Here is a 13,510-nt window from a genome sequence, read left to right as displayed (position 1 = left end):
TGTTTACTTTGAGTTTTCAAAAATCCATGTAATGATATATTTTAAGTTTTTTTTTTCTTTTCAAAATGTGGTGATGGAAAGGTTGGTTGACAACTTGGAAGTGTGCAAAGAAAGTCATGTAAGTTTAAAGGGGCAGTTGATAACATTTATCCACAAGGTCAAGGGGTTGGTTGACAACTTGGAAGTGCTAGCTACAAACTAACCACCCAAATACCATTACTAGAATTATGCTCATTGCACACCATTTTTTGCACACCCTTCGCAATTGGTGGCCATAGATATAAAGATGCTACTCTTACTATTTTTTGGTGGCTTTACAGTGGGATGCCACTGATATCAGTGGCCTTAAGAAATCAGCCACCAATGATTGGTGTCTGTTAACTAACTTTATTTCTTAAAATTACACCAAAGACTTTTTATATGTTTTTTCAACTTTGGGACCTGTTTTTTTATTTCTTTTTCAGTCTTCTCCTTTTTATCTGTCAAAAATAATTGTTTTTTCATTTAATAATCCTATTCTACAGTAGTTTCACCCCCAAATAAATACGAAGTTAGACAACCCTAATTTTCAACCCGGCCGTTCTCTCTCTCTCTCTCCTCTCTCTCCTCCCTGAGCTCAACTCATTGCCTCCTCCCTAACCCTTTCGATGGGATCGACGACTCGGTGTAGGATTTGGTGAGGGGAAGGCATGCGGCTTATAGAGAGGATGAGAGATAGAGCGAGAGAGGGAGAGAGAGAGGGATTCGATGAAGGGAAGGCATGCGGCGTGCAGAAAAGAGGGAGAGAGGGAGGGAGGAAAGGACGAAAAACAATTGCAGCAAGTTCATGGAGAGGGTCGCAGCAATGAAGACCCCTCGACAGCAGATTTAAGTCAATTTGAGTAAACATTGATATATAAAACTTATTTATATGTTAATAGTATGGTTTCTTTACTTTTGAGATTGGTTGAACAACAACATTTTCTACTTTCTAAAGTTCATCCTCTTTATTTTAGTCCAGGCCGACTCACTCCACTATGTTCGAAGATCTTCAACTTTTTCACACAAATTGCTCAAAAATTCCTGCTCTCAAACATCTTAAATCCCTCACTCACCTGTTTGGCATCAACACCCCAAAGGTATATTTCTCTCATTGCTTTCAGAATTCAGTGTGTGTGTATATATATATATATATATGTATGTGTATATATATATATATATATATATATATATATATATATATGCTGACATGTATATGAAGACATTCACATATGGTAGGACCAAAATGACGGTAGAATGCTTGAATAATGGAATAGAGTCGAGATTATGATGAGAAAGGACAGTAAATAACTATCACTATGCGAATGTCTTATTTTCCTTCACTATGTAATAGCTATCACTAATTTTTGTTTTTACTGTCTTATTGTATATCCAATGTTGAGAGATGGAACTAAAAGGACAGTAAAATGCTCGAATAATGGAACAGAGTCGAGATTATGCCCGAGGTATCTGGTAATCTTTCTACTTTACCCAAGCCAAATTGCAGTTTGTTTTGGAACAAAGAAAGATGCTCTGTTAATCTAGGGATATGGCAGCCTTTTGGTTTTTGGATAGGATTTGGTGCATTATCGAATAAGAGCTTTTTTTCTTTAGAATAATCGAATCAATGCTTATGTACACTGTCTGTAAATGTTACAGTAACAAATGCAAATACAAGTCAAGAGAAGAATCATATTCCTTTTGTGGTGCAGCTAGAGTTTGTTTTCGTATACGGGGCTTTTAGTTGTATGGCCATATGAAGCTGCAGATGCAAATATTTCTTAAGGTAGTCTTCTTCACTATGAATAGATTCATATACGCATACTTATTCACGCTTACATACAGACTTTGGGGTTGCTAAGATTTTCCTTTGGGTTTCATAGGTACATGATGATCATTCTAACACTCCAGTTCGATGGTCCAACTCAATGGGTGAGTAATGCTGTTTATTTTCATGCACATCTTTTCTGGAAGTTCATTCCTATTTTGGGATGTTTGAATATACAGGCATTGTTTAAATTACAATATTTTATTAAGTTAAACTGTTTAAATTACTTCTTATTTATAATTTTAGCCCTTGCGCCACTTAGAGGGACTACAGGTAGAGCTCATAGCAATTGATGTAAATTCCTTACTTCCATAATACGGTGCTTGGAGTGACTACTGGTAGAGCTCATAGCAATTGTTGTAAGTTCCTTACTTCCGTAATACGAACACTTACATTTATGATCATTTTGGTGTTAATACGATACAATTATAAACATTTATGATCATTTTGGTGTTAATACGATACAATTATAACTTATAACCATCTTGCATTGATCAACGCATATGAATATCAAATTTACCTGCATTACTCGAACAATTTGCTTTTTGATTCCAGAAGGGAATTAATAAAAACCAAATATCTGTGTAGAAGTTTAGTTTCCAACTTTCTAGCAGTGAAAATGTTGCCCATTATGCAGACTACACCCTTTCACACACTCACTTTGATATGGTTAAACATATATATTCAAGATTTTGATCTCTGTGTGATTTGGCAATACTTTTCACCTAATATTCCTCTATTTCTCTCATGAAGGCATTCATTGCATTAAAAAAAGGTTCCCAGTTAATCAAGTATATCCAAAAAGGGAAGCCAAAGCTTCGTCCATTCAGAATTTCTACTGTGAGTAATTTCCTTAAGAGAAGAACTAGTTTGAATCACCTTTTTTTAATTGTGTTTATTATAGTTCTTTGAATGAAAATCCTAATTTGCACAAATTACAAGGTATGTTACCACTCTCCTTAGTCTACATATATGCAGTGTGCAAAATTACATCTGTTCTCAAGAATGAACATGTTTTGTTCCATCCTTCTGTTATACTCCTATATAAAAAAATTAACATAATTCATCCTAGAGCTATATAAATTAGGTTACTAATTTGTTTATGGATTTCTTTGTTGATCGTTTCTATTTTCACCAATTTTTCATCCTTGCCAAGTAGGTTTTTGTCAAGAGTTACTATGATCAACTTCCCTTTTACAATTTCTGTCTTCTAACATTTTCTATTATGTAATTAAAATGTCATATCTTATTGAAAAATAATGTCACTGTTGATGACCCGCAGCATCGCGCGGGCATCAGCGCTAGTTTATTACTAAGTCTTAATGGTGTAGGTATATGTAAATTAAATTCAATTAGAACTCACTTTTTTGTTTTCTGTTTTGTAGCTGCCTTGATCATTAGTTGGTGATCTCTTGTATTGGAATTTCCTGACTTTTTGAGTTTCTGAAAAAAGAGGAAATGTTAATGCATTTATATGTGTAAGTATGCGCGCGCTCTTCACTGATATTCCATTCTCATTTATGTTCTCCCTCATTCATATGTAAATGCTTTGTTGTATCTTGTCCTCTGCCTATTGGTCATAAATATAGTATCTATGCTTTCCTTATCTTGTTCTTGAGTACCCACGTTGATTGGGAGATCATTTGTTGTTTCAAGGTTGAAGGTGGTCTGCATATTCATGAACTTGTCAATTTAATATGTTCTTAGTTGAAGTTGCAGAAGGGTTGCAGTGAATTTATGGAGATTTTTGTACGGTAAATTATGACTGCAAACCCCTTGAAAATCTAATTTTCGTTGGTATTTATATGATCATATCTCAGTGTTGTCCTCAACTCTAATCACTTTCAATTGGACTTGAGTTAACATTATTCTTACAAAATTTGTGGGTTTGATTTTGGGTGCAGGCTGCAGCTGATCAGATTCAAGTTATTAAGATGATTAAGCTCTTGGAAACAAAGGGGTCGAAGACTTTTTAAAGTTTGGTTCCAACATTTGTACAAAATTCTATAAAATATCAGTTATGCAAATTTATAGTTGTATTCTTATATTTTAATGATATAACAATTTGTTTTCTCACCAAAAATAGAAAAAGAAATATGATACTCCAATTTGGGTGCCCACACAGGGCATCCTTTTTTTTAATATTATTTTCTAACTTTGCCACCGATGTGAATTAGGGTGGCAATGCAGGAAAGGCACCAATGCAATATTGGTAGCCATTGTTACAATAGAATCCTCTACATAGACCACACTCTCTAGTTTAGTGGGTGCTTGGTGACCATAGAGGTTTGCCACCAATGTGAGTGGCAACACTTGACAATAGCCACCAATGAAAAGGGTGGCTTATAGCCAAATTTCTAGTAGTGTACTTCATATTTTATAACGTCATTACGCTCGGTATTGTACCAAGTTTTTCATTAGTTTCAAGTACTTCATATATTTTCTTAAAGTCTCTTTCCGAGTCTTCTTAGGTTTTTCTTTATCCCTTTTAGCTCGAGTCACTGTTTCATAATCGGAGCATCTGTAGGTTTTTGGTTCATATCCAAACCATCTTAACTAATTTTCTCTCATCTTATCTTAAATTGCAGCCACTCCACTTTACCTCGAACTTCCTCGTTCATAATACTATATTTTCTCATGTGCCCATTAATTTTACGCACATGTTTCTTTTTTACTGCCCAACATTCCATTCTATAAAGTATTGTTGGCCTTATTGTCATCCTATAAAATTTCTTCTTTAGCTTTAATGGCATATGATGAGCGCATAACAGACCCAATGCACTCTTCCCCTTCATCCGTCCAACTTGTATTCTATGATTAATATCTACATCTAATTCTCCATTCTTTTGCAAGATAGATTCAAGATAACGAAAGCGTTCACTCTTTGGTACTTCCTGACCAATCCTCATCCTTATCTTATTTGGACCCCCATTCCCACTGAACCTGCCATCTATATACTTTCTTTGACATGCTTAGGCTCCGCCAAAGGTTAAGTTTCGCATTTACTCCCTTATGCGTTCATCTATCAGCTTATAGCATCTGTAAGAAGTATACACAAGGGGATATCATCTTAAATATGCTCATTAACTTGTCTATTACCAATGCAAAATGGTAAGGGCTAAAAGTTGAGCCCTAGTCATATGGTTATGGGAAAACTTTCAATTTGTCTTTCATGAGTTCTTACATACTGCTGTTTTTGCTCCATCATACATATCTTTTATTGCTTGGATGTATACTACCCATACTCCCTTCTTCTTTATAATCCTCCAAAGAATTTCTCTTGAGACCCTTATTATACGTTTTGTTCAAATCTATAAAAATCATGTGCAAGTTCTTTTTTGTATCTCTATATCGTTCCATCGATTTTCGTAACAAAATGAAACAAAATTTATATTGAGTTGTTTCACTTTTAATTACACCGAAAACTTCTTATTACAAAATCACAAACTTATTAAGTTAGTAAGTGATTACGTTGTTTGTTGAACCGAGCTGGGATGTGCCACCGTACTTCTGCTATGAATAGTTATTATTTAAGAGTTTTTAATTTTTAAAAACTATATAAAATCATTTTATTTGGATAAGGTGAAGTATAACTTCAAGGTTCAAATGAATGCTAGCTGGCTATTGTGTTTTGATTGGAGCAAAGAAGTACTTCCGTTCTTCACTTCCATTTTAAAATTCATGCTTTTGTGAATTGTGTGATATTGTTAGGGGCAAAGACAGTCGTTTTCCAACAACTAACGTAATATAAACAAATGAGTTTCCTCCCTGCAACTGCAAGTTCCACCCCACCTTTATATATAATTACACATCACTACACATTTCCATGCAAATATCTCATTACGTACGTACGTAGAGTTTACCAAAAACTAATTTGCTAAAGAAATTGTTTTTAAATAAAAAGCTTCGCTACAAATCAAAACACACTTTGTCGATATAATGATAGATTGGGATCGGTTGCTGGTGAAGTGGCATGTAGATTTTTGGGGGAGGCAATGGAACTTTGTCGATATCGCCACTTTGGCTGGCCTTTCCTATTTGCATTACCTTGCTCTTCTAGCACCGTTTCATTTCAACTGGACTGCCTTATGGCTGGCCGTAGCACTTTATTTTATTACAGGTGTAGGTGTAACCCTATCCTTCCATAGAAAGCTTTCACACCGGAGTTTTAATCTTCCAAAGTGGCTTGAATACTTCTTTGCTTATTGTGGGGTTCTTTCACTTCAGGTGTGTCGAAATATAATGTTTCTGGGGAAATTTTTGTGGATTTTATTTGTAGTTTTATAATTCACGATTTTAGTCGAGAAACTATTTAGTAGACTTTGTTTATGTTTGCAGAGAAGTCCACTTGAGTGGGTGAGCATCCATAGAGCTCACCATCAATTTACTGACACGTTGAAAGACCCCCATAGTCCCATTCAAGGACTCTGGTTCAGTCATGTTGGTTGGACCATTGATTATCGTATTCGGTTTGGAAGTGTATAAACCTCTCTATCTCTTACTCAAATTTAATTAGTTGACTATCATGTGATGAGAGATAGATTTATAACTACATACATCTCATAACACTTATGAACTAGAATTTTATTAAACTTAAATTTAAATATTTTTGCAGTATGAAGCTAGATTAAAGAACGTTGGAGACTTAAAAAGTCAACCATACTATAGGTTTCTTCATTATACGTACCCCCTTCATTCAATTGCTCTTGGAGTTGTATTGTATGCTAAAGGAGGAATGCCCTTTTTAGTTTGGGGAATGGTAAAAAACTAATTAACACTTTTTACCATTTGATTGTTAAAATTGATCAGTTATTTTATTTTATTTTTTTGCAATAATTAATTAAGTAGGGTTTCTTTGTTTTGTAGGGCGTAAGGACGGTAATTTTTCTCCATGCTATGTTTGCAATAAATTCGGTTTGCCACACATGGGGGCAAGCAGTATGGGACAGTGGTGATTTGTCTAAAAACAACTGGTATTTTAGCGTATACTGCAACATGCATGCGTCTTTGGATGAAATTAACATATTTTTATGATTTACATGGATAACAATTTTAGCTCTGAATTAGGATCTTAGGATTGCTGACACATGGAGAAGGTTGGCACAATAATCACCATGCATTTGAGTTCTCAGCTCGGCATGGATTTGAATGGTGGCAAATTGATGTTACTTGGTACGTGATCAGATTTCTTCAAGCTGTTGGTTTGGCTACAGACGTAAAACTTCCGACTGAGACTCAAAAGAAAAGAAGAGCTTTATCCAATAAAATCAATGAGGAAAGCTTGAAGGAAAAGTAGAAAATGGAATGATCGATATAATATACTTCTGGGTTTTAGACAATAATTAGTTCAAAGATTACTCCGCGCGCATCTGTGAGAATAAAATCACTGTAATATTATATCTCCAAGACTCCATCTGTGTCATGTCATAATTCTATGGATAAATTCAGAAGTGTTAGGTAGTAAAAAAAAATGTATGAAATTTATACATATACATATGTATATAAGTAGTTCTGCTTTTATATTACGTTAAGATTATATTTGAATTTTTCACTATTCGAATGCAGAACCATACACTGAAACTGTAAGTGCATAAAGATAAACGGAGCTTTCGCTAGCACAGCATAGAGAAACCAATTGTGTAAGAATACAAGAATTCCACAGCGATCGGAGAATTAACAAAATCAATTATCAATGATTCTACTCCTATTATCATCGCATGCATCAAGTTTTCACGCCTCTAGTATGTACAGATTGTAAAATGCAAGTTGCTGGATAGAGTGATTAGAACTGAATCGCTGATATTTATCTCTTTAAAATCTTGTCATCAACTACCGAAAACTTTTTGCAAAGGTCCCGGATAAGTAAACCCACATCCACCATACCGGTGGAGAAATTAATAAGAACAGAGATATATATATCATATTGATGGATCTTCTGCTTATCTAATGCAGACTCTGAATTAAATTCTATACACACAGCTTAACAGGAATTATATTAATAAGGCTTCTTTTTTTTTTTTTTTTTTTTTTCCAGCTAGCCCGTCCCACTGCATTATTAATCCCTTGCTAACCCCATTTCCCCAGAATTCTTTGATCTTCCAAATAATTGCTGAACTACTGTGTGCAACGAACCAAATAATACAACATGCATGAAAGTCACCAAATTAATGGCTCCACATGCTATGTAAAGTAACCATTGACAAAATACACAAGTCTTTGATTTCTAAAGGCTTGAAGTAATCTTGATTTGAAATAAAGAGTTTTAGCTTTAAAGACAACACATATTTTGTCAAATTTGGCCTGCATTAGTCGGACCCTTTTTTTTGGGGGGACCGCGGGAGGGGGGGGGGGGGGGGGGGGAGTGTGTGGTTGGGGTTTAGTTTCCATGCATGTGCAGGTGGGCAAGAGCAATGTTATTAATTGTGATTATGAAAAAGCTCTATTCGCCAGTAATTTTTTTGTATAACTGTTACATTGTAACGCAGTTATATATCAATCAACACACTCACATAATAACCATGTCAAAGGTGAACTTAAACTATGTTGAAGCATTTAATTGTCTACATAGTGACAGCATGTGGTTAAGAATTTTACAAACAGAGAAAATTATATATTAAATTTATCTAAACTATGAGACAAGGATTCAAATGTGGATATATAAGAAGGAGCACACTACTCTAGCCAACTTGACTAAACTCGTGTTTGCACGGATAGTTTATGGTTGTTTGGTATCCTTCTTGAATCCAAATTTTGTTTTTGAAACTTATGAATATAAAGTTATTTAGCTACATTCATTATTTTTTAAAAACAAAAAGTTGGATTCAAGAAGGATAACATGACATGCTCTAGATTATAGGTATTGATTAGTAGTAAGCGGCTTGACCGACTCTGAAACCAAACTAAATTCCTCTTATATTGAATTAAACCACAACTAGATCATCATTTGGATAGCTTGACACCAATTCGTATAATTAAGTGCATGTGGTATAGAGAGTTGGTCATCCAATGGTGCTTTGTGAGTGTGAAGGGAGATGCCCGCGTTTGGTTTTTTGGGTTTCCTTTCGTGGGGCCATCTCTGGTTTGAATTTCTTTCTCTTGGGCCTTCTGGCTGCTTTCATGCTTGGGCAGTTGAGTGTCGTTTTCTTGGGATAGTTTGCTTTTTACCAGATTATATAGGGCCGTGAACTATAGGGGATGGATGGGTTCGGCTACATAGCCCACGAGATTTCTCTCACCTCAAACTTTGAACCCTATATGTATATTATTGCACAAAGACATAGCCATAAAAATCTTGTGTCCTATAATTTGTCAACTGTTATTTTCTCACCTTTTTAGCCATTCAAGTTAAAAAGAACTACACGTGATAAGATTTAAGAGGAAACTAATACGAAAAATAGTTGATGAAAGTAGCCTACCATATGAGTTTGTTTCTTCTTCAAGTTAGTTTGATATTTAACATAGTAAAAACAAATATCACTGCTACACGTCTACAAGAAATTTAACGATAGTCATTGATATTAGTTGTACACAATGAGATGGGATGAAAAGCCTAGCAGTAGCTAATAATTACCTCATTGACACTCATAAGTCTTTTACCAACCTCATTGTAAAAGAAATAATAGCGACCATATTATTTCTTAGTGTCTTAAACCAAATGGTCATCAATTACGTCATTTTCTTTAAAAAAAATATATTTTGGGAGACCATATTTTTTTACCATGCTCATGTACCACATGATGTGACAAGTAAGATGTACATATCATGTTAATTAATAAGTATATTTCGTTGGATATTGATTATATGTGTTAATTGTCATATAACGTACGTGATACATGAATATGATAAAAAAGAAATAATGGTATCCTAGTATTACTCTTTTCTTTAAGTATTAAACAAAATTTACTCCAAAGAAAAAAAAAATGCATTGCCCACCTAATGATTAGATTTTGAATATATAAATACACTAGCTTCTTCATTCATTTCCATGCAATCTCATTAGTCATTAAGATACAAAAGAAGCACAAGCATTAGGGTTTTGTGGCAAGCCCAATGGGAGAGTGGGTGACGCAGTGGAGGGTAGAATTTTTGGGGAGGGAATGGAATGTCGTGGACATAGGCTCAGTAGTTGTCGTTCTGGCTTTGCATTTGCTTACTCTTTTAGCTCCCTTTCATTTCAACTGGCCTGCATTTTGGGTAGCAGTTGCGCTCTATCTTGTCGTAGGAGTGAGTGTGAATCTCTCTTACCACAGGCAACTTTCCCACCGGAGTTTCAAGCTTCCCAAATGGCTTGAATACTTTTTTGCTTACTGTGGAGTCCTCTCGTTTCAGGTAAATGTACTTTAGAATATTTTGTTAGACTCATTGTACTTTTTAAATGTTTGGAGTTTCAAGCTTCCCAAATGGCTTGAATACTTTTTTGCTTACTGTGGAGTCGTTTCAGGTAAATATACTTTTATTTATGTTTGCAGAGAAGATTTTGTTAGACCCATTGTACTTTTTAAATGTTTGCAGAGAAGTCCGCTTGAATAGGTGAGCATACACCGATCTCACCACCAATTTACAGACACATTGAAGGACCCTCATAGTCCCGTTAGAGGATTTTGGTATAGTCACATTGGTTGGATCTTCGATTATCGTTCTCGGTTTGGAAGTGTACGCAAAATATCTAGACCTCTCACAAGTTTATAACTATTGCTCAAGCTAAATTCTATACAACTTTGCGTCTATTCCTCGTATCACATAATCTGATCACGTGTCTACAGATATCGACGCATAAATGATGATCTTTTTTAACTTTAAAACTGTGCAGTATGAAGCACGACTAAAGAATGTTGGAGACTTGAAAAGGCAGCCATTCTATAGATTTCTTCATTATACGTACCCCCTTCATGCAATTGGTTTTGGAGTTCTCCTCTACGCTTTGGGAGGATCACCCTTGCTGGTTTGGGGACTGGTAATCGAAATATTCTTGTTGCTTTGTTAATCAAAATATTCTTGTTGTTTTGGTAATCAAAATATTCTTCTTGCTGTGTTTTTTATATTATTATATAGGGTGTGAGGTCAGTAATTTTTCTTCACGCTACTTTCGGAATAAATTCAATTTGCCACACTTGGGGGCAACAAGTATGGGATACTGGTGATTTGTCTCGAAACAACTGGTATTGTTGTATTTTAATTTGTAGTTTAAATGCATTCTCATTTAATTACATAGCAATTAATAGTAAAGTTAATCAAATATGTTTAGGTTAATTGGATTGCTGGCGCATGGAGAAGGTTGGCATAACAATCACCATGCATTTGAACACTCAGCTCGGCACGGCCTAGAGTGGTGGCAAATTGATATTACTTGGTACGTAATAAGATTTCTTGAAGCTGTTGGATTAGCAACGGACGTAAAGCTTCCTACTGAGACTCAGAAGAATCGAAGAGCTTTAATGTTAACCAGCAACAACCACCAAATCAGCAACGAAAAACAACTCGACGCAAAAGTCAACAATGGAAAGCTTTGAAGCTTTTGAACTAGAAAATACGTTTATGTCACTAGTTACCAACTTACCAAATTATACCAAATTAATTATAAATAATGTCCTATGTTGGTTATGCTTGTAATGTGGTGTTAAATTTTGTTTTATGTAGCCCCTTTGAAGTCATGAAATAAATAGTGTTGTTCACATTGAGGATGTGTTTGATGAAATTGGAGAACAAGTTTCATAGTACGAGTTGGCAACTGTTATTGTGGCGTTTCAAGTTATTAATACAAGGTTATGTGAAATGGGTTTTACACATAACTTTATACTCCAAGATGAAGGGGCGGGTAAACTTAGTCATGTAAATCCTTCTCATAAAAGGAAGAATTCCTAAATAGTAGTTGTGCCACATCGAGATGTCACTTTAAGTAATGTGATTTTATGGTGTTAAAGTTTATTCTTGCGGTTTACAATACTAACAAATTTACGCAAATGGTCAATATTTATTAATAACTTAGCATCCATGTAAGAGTCATGACACGCCCCGACTCCGATATTCCCCGAATACCAGGATAGACACGTGCTGGCCGACACCCGAAGATGACGAAAGCCATTTATTAAGTGCAAATGTTAAAAACAAGTGATAAATAAGGCTTATAAATATAAAAGAATAATGAATATGCAAATAAGGACCGTGTTCAGAGCACACCTCTAATCTAGAACATTAGAAGAAAATAATATAAAATTGAATGAAACAAAGGAGTGGGTCCTACACCACGAGGACTCGAAGATGCCGATGCGGAAGTTCCTGGACGTCGGGATTGTATGCCTCAATTCTAAGTCCTGAAGGGGGCGCAAAACAAACATGAGTGGACCAAGTTGATATATATATATATATATATATATATATATATATATATATATATAATAAAACAGTTATCAATGTACTAACCCCCCAGGTTTTATGAAAACACAAATATAATGAGAAACATAGGTTTTCCGAAATCTAGCATGTCGTGCAATGTCTCAAATCATAATTCGCATAAAAATAGTAATCACTAGTGAATGTCCGATATAACACTTCAGGCCCCATGCTGGCTCCCCGTCTCTGAGCAGACAGTCAGAGGAAAATGCACTTCAGGCCCCTTGCCGGCTCCCCGTCTCTGAGCAGACAGTCAGAGGAAAACACACTCCAGGCCCTATGTCAACACCAAACCGTCGCCCGGGACGGACCGGATCTATCCCTACGTCCCGTAGCGGAAAGGACCACTAGGTAAGTACAAAACCAGTGAACATACATATATTGAAAATCAACTTCATAGTATAAAGTCATCCATCATCTGTTTGGGTTAGGGTAAATGGGTTTAGGTTTTAGGTGGGTTGGGTTTGGGCTTGAACCTCACGGCCCAAGGCCTAATTTAAAAGGGGAAATGGGTTTGGGCTGCAACCAAGGCCCTAAGGCCTTTGGGTTTTTAAAATGAAACAAAATAAAAATAAAAAGGAAAAGGTTTAGGGTTTTGGGCCAGAGACCAAACAGGCCTAAGGCCCGTGTGAGGGTGGAGAACGGCCCGAAGGCCTGGGTGCGCCGGAGAAGGACGCCGGAACTCAGCCAGAAAATTCCCAAGCTCCTTTGGAGCTCAAAACTCAACCAAAGCATGTCATTCAATATACCAAATTGAAGCCCCGAAGGTAAGGAATCGAAATATACCCTTGGTTTCCGTCGTTGTGGTCGGAGTTGGCCGGAAAACAGCCTGGAAGCCACGGGTGTCCGCCGGAAACTGGGTAAGATTCAAATGAGTGTAACTTCTTCAATACTCAATGAAATTGGGTGAAACAAAAAGGAAAGTTGTAGTACTCAGCGAGACGAAGAGATTGATACCTCGCACGCCGGCCAACTCGCCGTGGTTTGGCCGGAAATTGCCTCGAAAGGGGCGGTGCTCGCCGGAAAACTGGGAAATGTCTCCGAGGTGGTTTCTTCGTGGTTTGACGTCCAAAACACAACCACAGGGTTAGAAAAGAGCTATAGGTGTGGGCATGGGTGTGTGTGTGTGTGTGTTCTTGTCGGAGGAAAGAGCACCGAGAGGAGGGGGGAAAGAAAGAGCACAGAGGAAGAAAGAGAGAAGAGAGAAGAGAAGACTTTTCAGAAAAAGAAAAGAAAAGGGAAAGGAACCGGGGACAAAACAGGGATGGGCCCCTT

General features: G+C 36.2%; 2 protein-coding genes across 2 annotated transcripts; both read left to right on the top strand.

Annotated features, from left to right (window-relative positions):
* The first annotated feature begins 5,785 nt into the window (after nucleotides 1-5,785).
* On the top strand, nucleotides 5,786-7,142 carry LOC137740997 (palmitoyl-monogalactosyldiacylglycerol delta-7 desaturase, chloroplastic-like). Its single transcript, XM_068480804.1, has 5 exons — nucleotides 5,786-6,073; nucleotides 6,185-6,325; nucleotides 6,462-6,605; nucleotides 6,713-6,819; nucleotides 6,914-7,142. Exons 1-5 carry the CDS (start codon nucleotides 5,786-5,788, stop codon nucleotides 7,140-7,142), a joined length of 909 nt encoding a protein of 302 aa, XP_068336905.1.
* Nucleotides 7,143-9,867: 2,725 nt separating this feature from the next.
* LOC137740431 (palmitoyl-monogalactosyldiacylglycerol delta-7 desaturase, chloroplastic-like) lies at nucleotides 9,868-11,355 on the top strand. The gene is made up of 4 exons (XM_068480303.1): nucleotides 9,868-10,174; nucleotides 10,656-10,799; nucleotides 10,898-11,004; nucleotides 11,091-11,355. The coding sequence occupies exons 1-4, from the start codon at nucleotides 9,896-9,898 to the stop codon at nucleotides 11,353-11,355; spliced, it is 795 nt and encodes a 264-aa protein (XP_068336404.1). The 5' UTR covers nucleotides 9,868-9,895.
* The last annotated feature ends 2,155 nt before the right edge of the window (nucleotides 11,356-13,510 follow it).

The sequence above is a fragment of the Pyrus communis genome, chromosome 7, assembly GCF_963583255.1.
Source record: "Pyrus communis chromosome 7, drPyrComm1.1, whole genome shotgun sequence".
Classification (NCBI taxonomy): Eukaryota; Viridiplantae; Streptophyta; class Magnoliopsida; order Rosales; family Rosaceae; genus Pyrus; species Pyrus communis.
This window is presented reverse-complemented; position numbering and strand designations above follow the sequence as displayed.

Excerpts from the sequence above, each read along its gene's own strand:
- LOC137740997 (XM_068480804.1), top strand. The coding sequence starts at position 5,786 with ATGATAGATTGGGATCGGTTGCTGGTGAAGTGGCATGTAGATTTTTGG. Across the intron at positions 6,606-6,712 it reads CCTTTTTAGTTTGGGGAATG|GGCGTAAGGACGGTAATTTT; the intron begins GTAAAAAACTAA and ends TTTGTTTTGTAG. Across the intron at positions 6,820-6,913 it reads GATTTGTCTAAAAACAACTG|GATCTTAGGATTGCTGACAC; the intron begins GTATTTTAGCGT and ends GCTCTGAATTAG.
- LOC137740431 (XM_068480303.1), top strand. The coding sequence starts at position 9,896 with ATGGGAGAGTGGGTGACGCAGTGGAGGGTAGAATTTTTGGGGAGGGAA. Across the intron at positions 10,175-10,655 it reads GTGGAGTCCTCTCGTTTCAG|TATGAAGCACGACTAAAGAA; the intron begins GTAAATGTACTT and ends AAAACTGTGCAG. Across the intron at positions 10,800-10,897 it reads CCTTGCTGGTTTGGGGACTG|GGTGTGAGGTCAGTAATTTT; the intron begins GTAATCGAAATA and ends ATTATTATATAG.